A 15,203-nucleotide genomic window follows, 5' to 3' on the forward strand; every position below is an offset into this window, starting at 1 on the left:
TCTTTGGAATTGGAATGAAAACTAACCTTTTCCAGTCCTGTGGCCACTGCTGGGTTTTCCAAGTTTGCTGGCATATTGAGTGTAACACTTTCACAGCATCATCTTTCAGGATTTGAAACAGCTCAACTGGAATTCCATCACCTCCACTATCTTTGTCCATAGTGATGCTTTCTAAGGCCCACTTGACTTCACTTTCCAAGATGTCTGGCTCTAGATTAGTGATCACATCATCATGATTATCTGGGTCTTGAAGATCTTTTTTGTACAGTTCTTCTGTGTATTCTTGCCACCTCTTCTTAATATCTTCTGCTTCTGTTAGGTCCATACCATTTCTGTCCTTTATCGAGCCCATCTTTGCATAAAATGTTCCCTTGGTATCTCTAATTTTCTTGAAGAGATCTCTAGTCTTTCCCATTCTGTTGTTTTCCTCTATTTCTTTGCATTGATTGCTGAAGAAGGCTTTCTTATCTCTTCTTGCTATTCTTTGGAACTCTGCATTCAGATGCTCATATCTTTCCTTTTCTCCTTTGCTTTTCACCTCTCTTCTTTTCACAGCTGTTTGTAAGGCCTCCCCAGACAGCCATTTTGCTTTTTGCATTTCTTTTCCATGGGGATGGTCTTGATCCCTGTCTCCTGTACAATGTCACGAACCTCATTCCATAGTTCATCAGGCACTCTATCTATCAGATCTAGGCCCTTAAATCTATTTCTCACTTCCACTGTATAATCATAAGGGATTTGATTTAGGTCATACCTGAATGGTCTAGCGATTTTCCCTACTTTCTTCAATTTAAGTCTGAATTTGGCAATAAGGAGTTCATGATCTGAGCCACAATCTCACTTGTAAACCTTCACAGTATTAGCAAACGTGCCACCTGCTGATGGCAGTAATTGCATTATATCCAGAATGCAATTAACTGTCAACGTTTTTCTTCAACTTTTGCTATCTTGTTCAGTTTTGCAGCATGAGAGAAACACCTGTGGAAAAGGCTATAAAAATGATTAGAATATTATGCAATAAATTACCATGTGTCAGGGGCAGCAAGAAGCAAACAGTAAATGCCCTAAAAGAAATTCAAAGGGACCTAGTAGATGTCCTTAGCGTTTAACTATCCAAGCAGTCTTTTCATAGCTTTTAAATCCATTTGATTTCTAAGCCAAGGAAAGCTAACACAGAGAACTACTAGTGACTTTCAAAGTCATGGGGTACATATATTCCCAAATAAATAGAAAAATAAAATGTTTTAAGAGAAATGAATTACAGTAGCCCCCTCCTTATCTGCAGGGGATATGTTCAAAGAACCCCCCAGGAAGCCTGAAACTGCAGATGGTATTGAACCCTAGGTACAGATTGTTTTTCCCTTAACATAGACCTATGATAAAATTTAATTTATAAATTAGGCACAGTTGGTAACTAACAATAACTAAAAATAAAATAGAAAAATTATAATGATATACTGTAATAAAATTTATGTGAATGTGGTCTTTCTCTCACAATTTGAAACTTATGAATTCTTTATTTCTAGAATTTTCCATTTAATATTTTCAGAACACAGTCCACCATGGGTAAGTGAAATCTCAGACAACTCAGACAATGAATCTGTATAAGTATAGTGCTTGTAATTTAACACCTAGCAGTTAGTTAGTTAGCTAGCTAGCTTCTTTATCTATTTAGCTAATTTTTGGAGGACTCTGTATGCAAGGGCACTCCACAATCATCTATTAAATCCTTGTGTTGCTGTCCTAGATACAGCATAAGTTTTTTTTAAAAAGCACCAATTAACCTCTCTATGGAAACTTCTGTGACATTCCCAGTATATTTTGATATTGCAAATCAGAATTGGGCAAAATATTAGCTTTGTATTTTTCATACTCTGAGAAAAGTCCTTAGAACTCCATCACTTGATGAAGCTTGCCAGGAGCAGAAGAATCACTGAGATGTGGATCCAAAGCCTGACACCCCGAGCTTAGAGCTGCTGGTATTATTCAGGATAGGCAAGATGCTGCTGCTCTACCTAACAACCCCCAGATGTTAGCGCAACAGAAGTTTACCTCTCATGGGACAGGCCCATCTCTTCATCCTCCTCATCCAAAAAATCTGGCTTTACCATCTAGAAAGTCAGTCACCACTGCGAAAGAAAGGGAGAAGACGGAGCACCGCATACTGGATCCTCAACTCTCTTGACACTCCTTCTCACATTTCACTGGTCAGAGTCAGTCTCATGGCCACATCTCACTTCAAGGGAGTGGAGAAGAACAGTCCTGCTGGTGGTCTGGAGGAGCCGAGCTGAGTAACTTGGTGAGCAGAAATCATATCCACACTCATCTTCCTCTGGGTTTCTTACTATGTGACACCATAGCTCTCCTTATCATTTTAGCCAACTTCAGGCAGTGTCGTCTGTTATTAATGGCCCAAACCATGATAACTGAATGCTGCTGCTGCTGCAGCTGCTAACTCTCTTCAGTCGTGTCCGACTCTGTGCGACCCCATGGACTGCAGCCCACCAGGCTCCCCCGTCCCTGGGATTCTCCAGGCAAGAACACTGGAGTGGGTTGCCATTTCCTTCTCCAATGCATGAAAGTGAAAAGTGAAAGTGAAGTTGCTCAGTCATGTCCGACTCTTAGGGACCCCATGGGCCGCAGCCTCTCAGGCTCCTCCATCCATGGGATTTTCCAGGCAAGAGTACTGGAGTGGGGTGCCATTGCCTTCTCTGGAACTGAATGCTAGAACACCCAAATCTCAAACCAGAAAAAAATCCCCTATATAAATTCTATATCCAGCAAAACATCCTTCAGATATAAAGGAGAGATTTAAGACATTCTCAGAGAAATAAAAATTGAGAGAATTGGTCACTAGCAGATCTGCCCTACCAGAGATTCTAAAGGTGGTCTTTCAAGCTAAAATGAAATAACATGGACTATAACTCAAATCAACATGAAAAAATAGAGCACTGGTAAAGGTCACGACATAGGTAAACACAATAGAGGGTTTAAATCACTTTTCTGGATGTAACTCTCCCATCTTGTTGGTTGTAACAACTGCATGAAACAATAGTTATAAATTCTGTGTTGAGGGAGATACAATGTATAAAATTTAATTAACAGCACAAAAGGGAAGAAGAGTATTGTTATACAGGGGCAAAGTTTTTATATGCTATTACAATTAAAAGGGTATGAATCCAAACTAGATTATTATAAATCAAGGTATTAGTTGTAATCTCCAGGGCAACCACTAAAGAAAGAACTAAAAATGTTTATTTACTAAGAGAACAAAAAGGGGAATTACATTGGTATACTAGAAAATATCTAGTTTAACATAAGGAAGGCAGTAATTGAGGGATAGGGGATAAAGAAAGAAGAGATGACATATATTAATAGAAAACAAATAGTAGACATAATTCCTACCTTATCAGTAATCATATTAGGTAATTGACAGAATGGATCTAAAAAAAAGTATCCAACTATATACTGTCTACTAGAGACATACTTTAGATTCAAAGTCATAAGTAGGTTGAAGGTAAAAAGATGGGGAAAGATATATTATGCTAGCAGTAACCAAAAGAGAGAAAGAATAGCTATACTAATATGAGACAAAATAAACAACACAAAAATTGTTCCTAGAGACAAAGGAGGATATTTTATAATGGGAAGAGGGCCAATCCATTAAGAAGATATAACAATTATCAACTTACACACACTTAACAACAGCCCAAATGTCATGTGGCAAAAACTGACAGAAGGAAGCAAGAGACAGTAATAGTAGTTAGAGATTTTAATGTCACTTTCAATTGTGAATAGAACCACTAAGCATGTGATAAACAAGCAGTTGGAAGACTAGAGTGACTGTTATCCCTGGAGAAGACAATAGGGATTGTAGGAATTTGGAGATGGGTAAGGGCTTCTTGGGGGGCAAGAGTGGTAAAGAATCTGCCTGACAATGCAGGAGACATAAGAGATGCAGGTTCAGTCCCTGGGTCAGAAGACCCCCTGGAGGAGGGAATGGCAACCCACTCCAGTACTCTTGGCTAGAAAATCCAATGGACAGAGGAGCCTGGCAGGCTACAGTCCATAGGGTCATACAGAGTTGAACAGACTGAAGTGACTTAGCATGAACAAAAATCATGCATAAAATGAAAACCTCCAAGAAAATATAATCAAAAGGACTTTTGAAGAAACAGATAGGATTAACTTACTTAAAATTCTAAAAAAATTAAAGTATAGATTAAATTAGCTGATAAAGATAAAATAATCTGTGCATTTAAAGATCACATTAATAGCTTCCAAACTGAGAGAAGGTCATTGCAACTAGGAAAAAAAAAAAAATAGAAAAGAAAAAGCCTTTGTGGGAAATTCAAAGTCCTTCCTGTACTGCTTCAAGAAACCAAAATAAATTTTCATCAGATATGCAGTTCAGAGTTCATTTACTCCATAAAGACAGAGGAGAATCTTTTCAAAGTAGATGAAAATATCAGGTGCAGATATGAAGAACTGGACACATGAAAGATTCAAGCCAAGTTTTTTCAGAAAATCTTGAAGGAAGCAATGACTATTATCAAAGTCAGCTTATATCCCATGAGTAACAAGTTTATGGTAATAAGTTGAAGGCTTTACTGGCTGTAAGAAATCTCAATAATTTAAGAAAAGAAAATGTGTGTACTTTAGCCAAAAAAGCATTTCAAAAGTATATTTAGATCCTGATGTTTCAAATGAGGCATTTGGCAGAAACCCAAGAGGACCACCAATGAATCCTCTGGATGAAGAGATTCCCAGGAAAGGATGGGCATCAGGCTGTCTCAATGTGAAATGCAGGATTCCTCCATACACCGTCTTCCTCTTGTCACAGCAGGCTCTTCATGGAGCAAGACAGAACTTATCCTAGTGTCCTTGCTCTGGCAGATTCTCAAAACCTTCCTTTGGTCCTACATCCACTTGCCCTCCCACCTCAGTACGCCTAGCCCAGGCTCTAGTTCTCTGTAAGAAGTCAAGTGCTACAAAGGAGTCCCAGGGACAAGTTCTTGAGAAAAGGAACCACTGTCTTTCTCCATATTCCAGAAAATGGGAGTGACCTGCCCCAGAAATGTCTATACACTAAGTGCTAAGTGATACTAAGTAATAAACATTAAGTAATCAAATGAATTATGGCAATGGCATTAAGAATAGACTGATAGACCAATGGAATAAGAGTGAGTGCCCAGAACACACTGAAGTCTTTTTGGGGGAAGTTAACATACAATTAAATTGCCACCATAAGCCAGAGAAAAAAATAATTGGTTGTAAGAGCAATAATTCTATGGAGATCCTTACCTAATGCCATATACAAAAATAGACTCCAGATGACTTAAAGATCTAATCATGAAAGTGCAAACTATAAACTTAATAAAAGAAAGAGTAGAATATCTTTGTGACTTAGAGTATGGGAAGTACCACTTCCTACAAATTAAGAAGAAAAAAGATGCCAACCCATTACAAATGGGGCAATGAAACTAAAGAGGTAATTTTCTACAAGAAGGAATGCAAAACTCTAACAAACACATGGAGAGATGCTCAGACTCATCAGTTATCCAGGGAAATGCAAATCACAGGACTGAGATTACAGTTCATACCTATTAGTCTTGGCAAAACTCACGAGGCTGGTTAACGCCAAGCACTGGCAGGAAGATCAAGATATGCAGTACTATGGGACTGAGACTAACAAAATCATTCTAGAAAGCAATTAGTCAACTTAAGTACCCATGCCGGTCCCATCAGTTCCACTTCTGGTGGACAAGCCAAAGAAATAACAGACCAGCTTCATCCATAACCAGCCAGGTATAATGGTATTCTCTCTAGTACCATTCATTGTGGGAAGGAAGGGGCTTGAAGCAAGGGCTTGTAAAAATTGCTACAAACATGGGGTAGAAATACACATGGTAACATAAATGAGACTTAAAAGTGCCAATGAAAAAGTGAAATACAAATGAGGTATAGAATGGCATTTGTGTGTATTCTCAGTCATGTCTGATTCTCTGCGACCCCAGGGACTATAGCCCATCAGGCTCCTCTGTCCATGGAATCTTTCAGGCAAGAATACTGGAGTGGATTGCCATTTCCTCCTCCAGGGGAACTTCCCCATCCAGGGACTGAATCCCCATCTCTTGTATCTCCTGCATTGGCAGGCAGGTTCTTTACTACTGCACCACTTGGGAAGCCCAGCATATCATCTACATTGAGTCAAATATATATAAACCCAAAATGATAGTACACATTTTAGAACACCTCACAAACAAAAAGATACAGATGAAGCACATTAGAAGGGCTGCCCAAGAGCAGAGGTGGGGAAAAGGGCATAGAAGAGTGAGCACATGGGAATTCCTTGGTGGTCCAGTGATTAGAACTCCGTGTGCTCACTGCGGAGGGCCCACGTTCATCACTGGTTGGGGAACTAAGATCCCACAAGCCACATAGAATAACAAAAAATAAAATTAAAATTAAAAATAAGAGGACTCTCATACTTAAAAAAATGAATGAGCACAAAAAGAAATGAATAGAACCACAGAGAGGCCTTGCACAGAACAATGATGAGAATGGTTCATGAGGTGAGAGTTTGAGTCACTCGACTTTAACACCTCAGGTTTTCCACAAGAAAATAATACAGTACAGAGTTAATTCCACTACACTGCTGCTGTTGCTGCTGCTAAGTCACGTCAGTCATGCCCAACTCTGTGCGACCCATAGACAGCAGCCCACCAGGCTCCTCTGTCCCTGGGATTCTCCAGACAAGAACACTGGAGTGGGGTGCCATTGCCTTCTCCGTCTACTACACTGCATACATACAATTCCTATAAGCTTTAATACCAACGTGTCTTCATCATTTAAACAGGATAATATTGTCAGCAACTTAAGTAATTACTCAGCTAAAACAGACAGAAATAGACTCATAAACATAGCAAACAAACTCAAGGTTATCAAAGGGGCAAAGGGGTAAAGGAGGGATAAATTAGGAGTTTAAGATTAACATATACATACTACTGTATATAAAATGCACAACAACTAAGGACCTACTATATACACAGGGAACTATAGTCAATAACTTGTAACAACTATAATGGAAAGGAATCTGTGAATCACTGCTAAAACCTGAAACATTGTAAATCAACTATGAAAGTGAAAGTTGCTTAGTTGTGTCTGACTCTTTGTAACCCCATGGGCTGTACAGTCCATGGAATTCTCTAGGCCAGAATACTGGAGTGAGTAGCCTTTCCCTTTTCCAGTAGATCTTCCCAACCCAGGGATCGAACCCAGGTCTCCTGCATTGCACACAGATTCTTTACCAGATGAGCCACAAGGGAGCCCAAGAATACTGGAGTGGGTAGCCTATCCCTTCTCCAGCAGATCTTCCTGACCCAGGAACTGAACCAGGCAGGGTCTCCTGCATTGCAGGTGGATTCTCTACCAACTGAGCTATCAAGGAAGCCCTAAATCAACTATACTTAAATAAAAAAATATATTGCTCAGTTAATTCTACTGTTTTGAGAATCTACTTGTGTCTCTGTTTATAAGTACTCTAAAAAGTATAATAAAAGGCAATTAAACAAGTGAAACAGATTTATCAATTCACAGGGCTACAAGTTGCTTGGACCTAAAGCTAAAACTCAGATGCCTAAGAAAGAGTGTTGCTTATGCTGCATTTGATTGAATGTACAACAAGCAGTGACACGGGGTCGTGAGGTTGGCAAAAGATTTTTAAACATCACATTCAAATCCAGTGATCTAGAAACATAGAGGATTGATCTAGAAACATAGCCTGGGATTCTGACAAGTATAGCTCTGCGTGCCATGGTTATAATTCCTTTTAGTAGCAGAATGTAAGGAACCCAGGCATTTTTAAGACTCACGGGTGGATGCTTGATGCTGCTGAAGCTTTGGGTTTTATAGGGGCTTCCCCAGTGGCTTATCTGGTAAACAATCTGCCTGCCAGTGCAGGAGATGCAAGAGATGTGTTGGATCTGAGGGTTGGGAGATACCCTAGAGGAGGGACTGGAAACCCACTCCAGTATTCTTATCTGGAGAATCCCATGGACAGAGGAGCCTGGCAAGCTACAGTTCATGGAGTTTCAAAGAGCTGGACATGACTGAGAATATGTGCATGTGCACGTGCTTGCACACGCACACACACACACGCAAAGCACAGTTTAGGCAGTGCCACGCTGACCTCAGAGATGAGGAGGAGGGGTGCGGACAAAAGATCTGTGACCTCAGACAAATTCTGCAGCTGCTTAGTCATCTTCAGAAGCCCACACGACAGGAGTGAGAAATGCGCTGTCCTTCACTGAGGCATCTACCACCAATATTTTGATAAATTCCTTCTGACCACCGACGATAAACAACAGAAACAGAACAAGTGAAAAACTCTGCTCCTTCCTTACTTATTCCCAAAACTTTTCTCCAGTTTAGCGAAACCCACTTCCCTGCCCTTGAGGGGATGGCCTACCTCCTGGCTTGTTGCCCACATCAGCATTTCCCATCTGTCTAGCACAAAGGGTAACTTTTTTTTCTATATTATGGAAATGCTGTTGCCAAAGTATATCTTAATCCAACCATCTTTAATCTTCAGAAATCATAAAGACATTTAAAAAGAGCTATAAGAAATTCCAAATGCAGACTGGAAATAATTTAGGCAACTCATCTGAAGTCTAAAATCCCATGAGATAAGTGGTGTATTCACTGAACTTGTCCCTCCACTCTTCTTAGTGGTTTTCCATTTGCTTAGTCACTATGGAGGGTACAAAATACAGAAATACATTGTTTCTGTAATATTCTAGTGTAAACTTTTTTCCATCCTTTGAAGCATTTGGCTTTTTAGAACATTAGGTCATAAACAGAAACATGACAGTGTTTAAAGAAACAGCAATGTGTAGCTCCATTTGTAAGAGGGAGAAAAGTAAATTCTTACCAATTAGATTTGCTTGGAAGGAAAAATGTTGTTGCCTCTTCAAGTGCTAACAATGACCCCTTTTTGCCCCAGCTAGCAGGAAGGTCAAAACTAAATTCTGTTGCAACTTAACTCATCTTGGTACATTCAATCCCTCTTCTTTTTGTAGCAAAGACCCCCTGCATGGGCTTTAGTAGGATTCAATTTAAGATGCAGGCATGTCTAGGAGACTCCAAGATAGGAACCACAAAGGGCACACTTATATGATGAACTGAGGTGGTTCTGAGAAAGAATAGAAAGATGACTGTACAGGCTGGGTCAATGATGGCTCAACACAAGAGAGGAGCTGCCATTTAGCCTGTGTCTGTCAGGGTGACCTCTGACCCCATGGGCTTACCCTTGCTGGGGACAATGACTGCTTTTCCAATTTTACTGTTCATCCCACTCCAGTGAATTTTGGTGGAACATGCATCAGAGGGAAAGAAATAAAACTGAATTTGTAAAATATTAATTCATTTATAAAGGAACTCCATTTGTAGTATGAGGAAAATCACATATTTTGAGAATACTTAAGCATAATGTAATTATGTTCGTTTACAAAGTGGCTCTTTAAGAATATAAAACATATTTTTAAACAAATCTAATTCTATCTTATGATTTTAGTTTAAAATTGGAATATTGCAGTTGAAGTTTCTATAAAATCATATCTTTTAATTTATGTACCTTTCATCTGTCTTGTTTTTTCATCAAAGAGCAGATATAAAATTGTATTACCTTAACTGGACTGTCATTTTGAAAACACTTTGAAAGTTACATAATAAGATATTTAAAAATACATCTTGATCTAAAATTTTTCTTATGTATAATGATAGAATGAATAGTTTACAAAATATGTTTAAAAAAATACTCCCGTCCCCTGGGACTTATAAATAGTGACAATAAAATTGAGATAATCTGATAGGCTGCTCTATTAATATTAAATAACTACACTAGCTGAAAAAGAAAACAGAATATTTACACCGAGTACACTCACTAGCATAAGTGTGCTTATAGTGAAAAGTTAGATTTACATATTCATGTTGTGCTGTGTGAGCACTACGTTGCTTCAGTCATGTCTGGCTCTTTGCGACCCTGTAGACTGTAGCCCACCAGGCTTCTCTGTCCATGGGATTCTCCAGGCAAGATTCCTGGAGTGGGTTGCCATGCTTTCCTCCAAGAGATCTGCCGACCCAAGGATCAAAACTGCACTGTAGGTGGATTCTTCACCACTGAGCCACCAGGGAAGCCCACTCATTCGTATTGGATTGAGGGAAAAATAGTATTTCAGGGGACATGAGATTTAGCTTCTTGAACTTGATAGTTAGGACATCCTTCCTAAGGAGCTCAGTCTATTTTATTAGCAGGGGACTTTTTTGTTTCTGAGAGCATCTGGGGGCCATGAAGTAGATAATAGCTATAGAACCTCAGGTAATTAGGACCCACATCAACATTATGGTACAGCAAACCCACTGTAGAGCAGGGAATATCCAGACCCTGCCAGGGGCCCTTGGCCTGAAGTTCCTCTCGGCCGCCTCTGTACAAAGCAAGAACACTGTGGCGTTTTATACCCATGTGTGTGGATTATCTTCCTCCCCAAACCTTGAAACCAGAGGCTACTTGACCCCTGCAATATGAGTACTAAAAACTTTCTGTAGTAATAAGAACAGTGAGAACATAGGACACATTTTAGGATGAGAGGTAAAGAAACTATTCAAAGATCCAGAACTTAAGAGTTTCTCCAAGTCTTTTGAAGATTGTGAAAGAATAAACTTGAGATGTTCAATAAACCCTCTGCTCAGGTTTTTGGAAACCCTCTTCTGGAAGTATTCTCATTTACAAAAGCAAAACAGATTTTCTTGTTTTCTGACCCACATGTTAAATTTTCAAAAGGATATTTTGTTTTGCTTTATTTTAGTATTTGTTATTCCTTAATCAGTCAACCAATAAGTTGTCAGAACAATTAAAGATTCAATCTTACTTTTATCTGGACAGTTTTAATTTCATTAAATCTTATATCAGCAAGAGATTTCCTTGTCTGGCCTCTTCGGTGTCCAAATTTACACTTATTTCTCATCACTTGTTCATCATCTTCTATGGGTCTTCGAACATATTTAAAGCGATCTTTGAGAGCTCGTTTCCATAAAAACTGTGTAAAATTATAAAACAGGGCAGTTAATATTCAAAGAGGTTTGAATAAACCTATATAAACAATAAAATTGTTGTCTATCACCTTTGGGCTTGAAAATATCTTCCCATCACAAATACTGGCCAGACTGAGAAATCTTGATCTAGTTAAAAGGTGTATGGGTGTTCACTGTAACAGTCTTTCAACTTCTGTTGTAGATTTGAAATTTTTTGAAATAAAAAATTGTGACTATCAAAAGCTTGTAACAATCTATAATAGAAAATAATCTGGAAAAATTATATATATATAACACATATATATAATCAAATCATTTTGCTGTATACCTAAAACTAATACTGTATTATAAATCAATTATATTTAAATTTTTAAAAGTTAAGAATAAAACTAGTCCTAAAAACAACCAAATGCTTCCTCGCTTGTGTGCTCTCTCTCTTACATTAATATTCTGAGAAATTTTCTACATCTTCCACTGTTACATTAGAAACACAACATCACATACACTTGTGGGGAGAGTGTGAGTAAACACCTACCATGCCCCAAAGTCTCCCCTTTCACTGTATGTGTACAAACCTGGACCAGAATGTGCTAAGCAGTTTTGCAGTTCTCTTAACAGTGAACCATCTTTAGTTAACATCACTGGGAAAAGATGTGGGTAAAAAGCACACAAGATCAAAGTAAGCATTATTCATAACTTTCTGTTTGTCTCGTTTGATAACCACAAAACTAAAGGTCAAAATGTAATTAGATAGATATGTATTTGCTTATATATATGCAAAGATTCTCTGGGAGGAAACTTTAATAATACTGGTTACTTCTGGGAAGGAAAATTGGATGATTGGTGGATAGAGGTGGAAGGGAGGTGTTTCCATTTATATCCTTTTATAGCTTTTGAGCCCCATGAAAGTATAACTTATTGAAACAGCAAATTTTGATTCTTTCTTTAAAATACAACTAACTCTATAAACAGTAACACTAATTTTTGGCAAGTATTATATCTTAAGTATAGAAGGAATTCATGTCATGTCGAGTAATTATCAATACTAGGACCCCAGGTTTGTTTGTTTGTTTGTTTGTTTGAGAAAATTTGGCTTACTTTTTTTTTTTTTACTTTTATTTTTTTACTTTACAATACTGTATTGGTTTTGCCATACATTGACTTGAATCCACCACAGGTGTACATGAGTTCCCAACCCTGAACACTGCCCCCGCCCCATCACCCCACCAATATCATCTCTCTGGGTCACCCCAGTGCACCAGCCCCAAGCATCCTGTATCCTGTATCAAACCTAGACTAGCGATTCGTTTCTTACATGATAGTATACATGTTTCATAGTGTGTTTTTGTACACAACAGAATATTTTAGAAAGGATATCATACTAGAACCAAGGGTAGCTGAATACCAGTCTGACTTCAAAGTTACTGGTTCTAGATATGTCTTTTCTGAGTCTGGGTGGTGAAAAATAATCTTTAAGGCCCTCTCCCACTCAGAAAATTCTATGATTCTATCCATATATAATGAACTTTTTCCAAGAAAGAAAGAGAGAAAGAAAGAAAAAAGCAAAGCATGGGCGGGAAGAAAGAAAACTGAGGCCTTAAATGTTATGTTCACAGATAGTGACATTTATTATTTGTTATTCAGATTGGAACTGATTGCTTAAATTCCACATCTTCAAGAAAGTACAGCAAAAAATTTTTCTCACAGATGTCTGTGAAAATAAAGTACAAATGACATACATCTTATTTAGATACAACTACCAATGTATGCATGTCACCTAGAGATATAAGAACTAATAGGCATTATAACTTTAGGTATAAAAGCTATAATTCTCCACAATTGTCCCTTAAGTCAGACAGTTCCAGTGTCACAAGGCACTCAAATTTTTTGAACCACCTTGACTTTTTTAAGTGTACTGTTCAGTAGAGTTAAGTATGTTTACAGTGTTAGGCAATGGAGATCCCCGACTTTTAAAGCCAAGGGACTTGCAGATCCAGAGAGCAAAGCTTATACCGAAACCTCTAGAACAGTGTTTCTCAACACTGGTTGCACATTAGAATCATCTGGGGTCCTTTTAAAGATGCAAAGCTTTCTTCTTCAGATCAACTAAATCAGCATCTCTGGGGACCCTGATGTGCAGCCAGAGTTGAGAACTGCTGCCCCAGAATACCACCAGGGTCTTTTTTTTTTCAGAACAGCAGAGCTGTGAGAGAATCAGGTGAGGCTGTGGGTTAAGACCTCAAAACTATACAACTTCTGCTTGGGTCTAAACAGAAAGGCAAGAACCACTCTAGTGATGTGAAAGCATGGATGTAGGTACAGTCACAGCTTCTCTTTCTAGTATGGCATCTCTTGAAGATCCTTCCTAGAGACGCACGGTTAAACATGAGCTTCCAGATAGCTTTGACAGAGATATTCTGATCCTCTTTCTAGAGGATAACATAGAGAGAGAAAGAAGACCAAGGAGGAAGCTGGGGAAGGATGAACAGGTGGAGCACAGAGGATTTTTAGGACAGTGAAAATACTATATATGATACAATAATCATGGATACATCTGTCTAAACACTCATAGACCGCACAATGCCAAGAGTGAACCTTAATGTAACCTATAGACTCTGGGTGATTATGATGTGTCAGTGTGGGCTCATTGGTTGTAATGAATTACCTCTCTGTGGGGGATGTTGATAACGAGGGATGTTAGGGATATGTAGGGGCAAGGGCTATTTGGGAAATCTCTGTATCTTCCTCTCAGTTTTCCTGTGAACTTAAAACTGCTCTAAAAAAAATAAATCTTTTTTTAAAGAAGACATAGAAACACATAGAAATCATCAAAAAGAACAAAGCAGAGAGAGAAAGACCAAAACTAAGAACAAAATGGGGACGGAGAGCAAGAGACAGAAGAGATGGTCAAGAGAATGGAATGAGAGAGAGACCAGACAGAAAATGACAGAGAAAGAGAGACAGATAGAGCTAGATAAACAGGGAGAGAGAGAGACTGGGGGAAAGGGAGTGAGGCCTGAGATTAGTGGACAGCACAAGGCTCTTATTTTAAGGAGGGCTGAGAGTAACCGAATGGTGCCATGTGGTCACTTACAAAGCCACCGCCGTCCTCATCCAGGAAAGGGTGGGCCTGCAGTAGGGCGTTGACCACGTCGTTATACTGCTGGGTGGTGGGGTACCTGTTCAGCGTGACAGGGAGGACATTTTCAGTTCAAGAAGCCCGTGTTCCTCCCTATGAGTCCACATTACATTCACTTTTCTTCAAATCTTTCTATGTGATAATGTAGACACTCAAATCAGGGCTTTCCCGATGGCTCAGTGGTAAAGATTCTGTCTGTAATGCAGGAGACACAGGAGACCTGGGTTCGGTCCCTGGGTTGGGAAGATCCCCTCGAAGAGGAAATGGCAACCCACTCCAGTATTCTTGCCTGGAGAATCCCAAAGACAGAGGAGCCTGGTGGGCCACAGTCCATGGGGTAACAGAAGAGTCAGACAAGACTGAGCATAGCACATACATTCAACTATTGGGCAATGTTGGACTTATTACCGATCTGTCATGCAAAATCTGAAGAGAATGGGTTCCAAATGATTTCAAGTCTATTCTGAAAACACGCCCTCTCCCAAGGCAGCAAGTCTGCCCTGTGATTACTCACAGTGAGCCTTCCAGATACTTGGTCATGTCTGCCTGGAGGAACTCAATGATCCTGATCCTCATGCTGTGATCGGGACACTTCTGTTCTGCTAGCACGCACTTGACATCATAAGGAAACTCTGGTAAGACGTAGGACTTGGTCCATTGTAAGGCTTTATTCCTTGCTAGAATGTGTCTCACGTTCCTTCTGTGAAATAAAAAACACAAAGAGTGAAATTCTATTTCAAATATATGCAACTTATTAATTCTCTATACCCTGAGAGAATGGCTGGATGGCATCACCGACTCAATGGACATGAGTTTGAGTAAACTCTAGGAGTTGGTGATGGACAGGGAGGCCTGGTGTGCTGCAGTCCATGGGGTGGCAAAGAGTCGGACACAATTGAATGACTGAACTGAACTGTACTGAACTAATACCCTGAGAACTGATGATAGAAACCACATTCTTGAGATCTAAGTA

The 15,203-nt window shown here is 39.2% G+C and overlaps 1 protein-coding gene across 1 annotated transcript in view; it reads right to left on the reverse strand.

Annotated features, from left to right (window-relative positions):
- Nucleotides 1-15,203, reverse strand: part of SAMD3 (sterile alpha motif domain containing 3) — a 44,697-nt gene that overhangs the window by 12,256 nt on the left and 17,238 nt on the right. The window contains exons 5-7 of the mRNA XM_040238887.1: nucleotides 14,745-14,930; nucleotides 14,186-14,270; nucleotides 10,929-11,096 (exon numbers count right to left, since the gene is read on the reverse strand). Of these exons, the coding sequence (XP_040094821.1) occupies nucleotides 10,929-11,096; nucleotides 14,186-14,270; nucleotides 14,745-14,930 (439 nt within the window). The remainder of the gene's footprint in view (nucleotides 1-10,928; nucleotides 11,097-14,185; nucleotides 14,271-14,744; nucleotides 14,931-15,203) is intronic.

This window comes from Oryx dammah, unplaced genomic scaffold (assembly GCF_014754425.2).
Source record: "Oryx dammah isolate SB20612 unplaced genomic scaffold, SCBI_Odam_1.1 HiC_scaffold_4, whole genome shotgun sequence".
Taxonomy (NCBI): Eukaryota; Metazoa; Chordata; class Mammalia; order Artiodactyla; family Bovidae; genus Oryx; species Oryx dammah.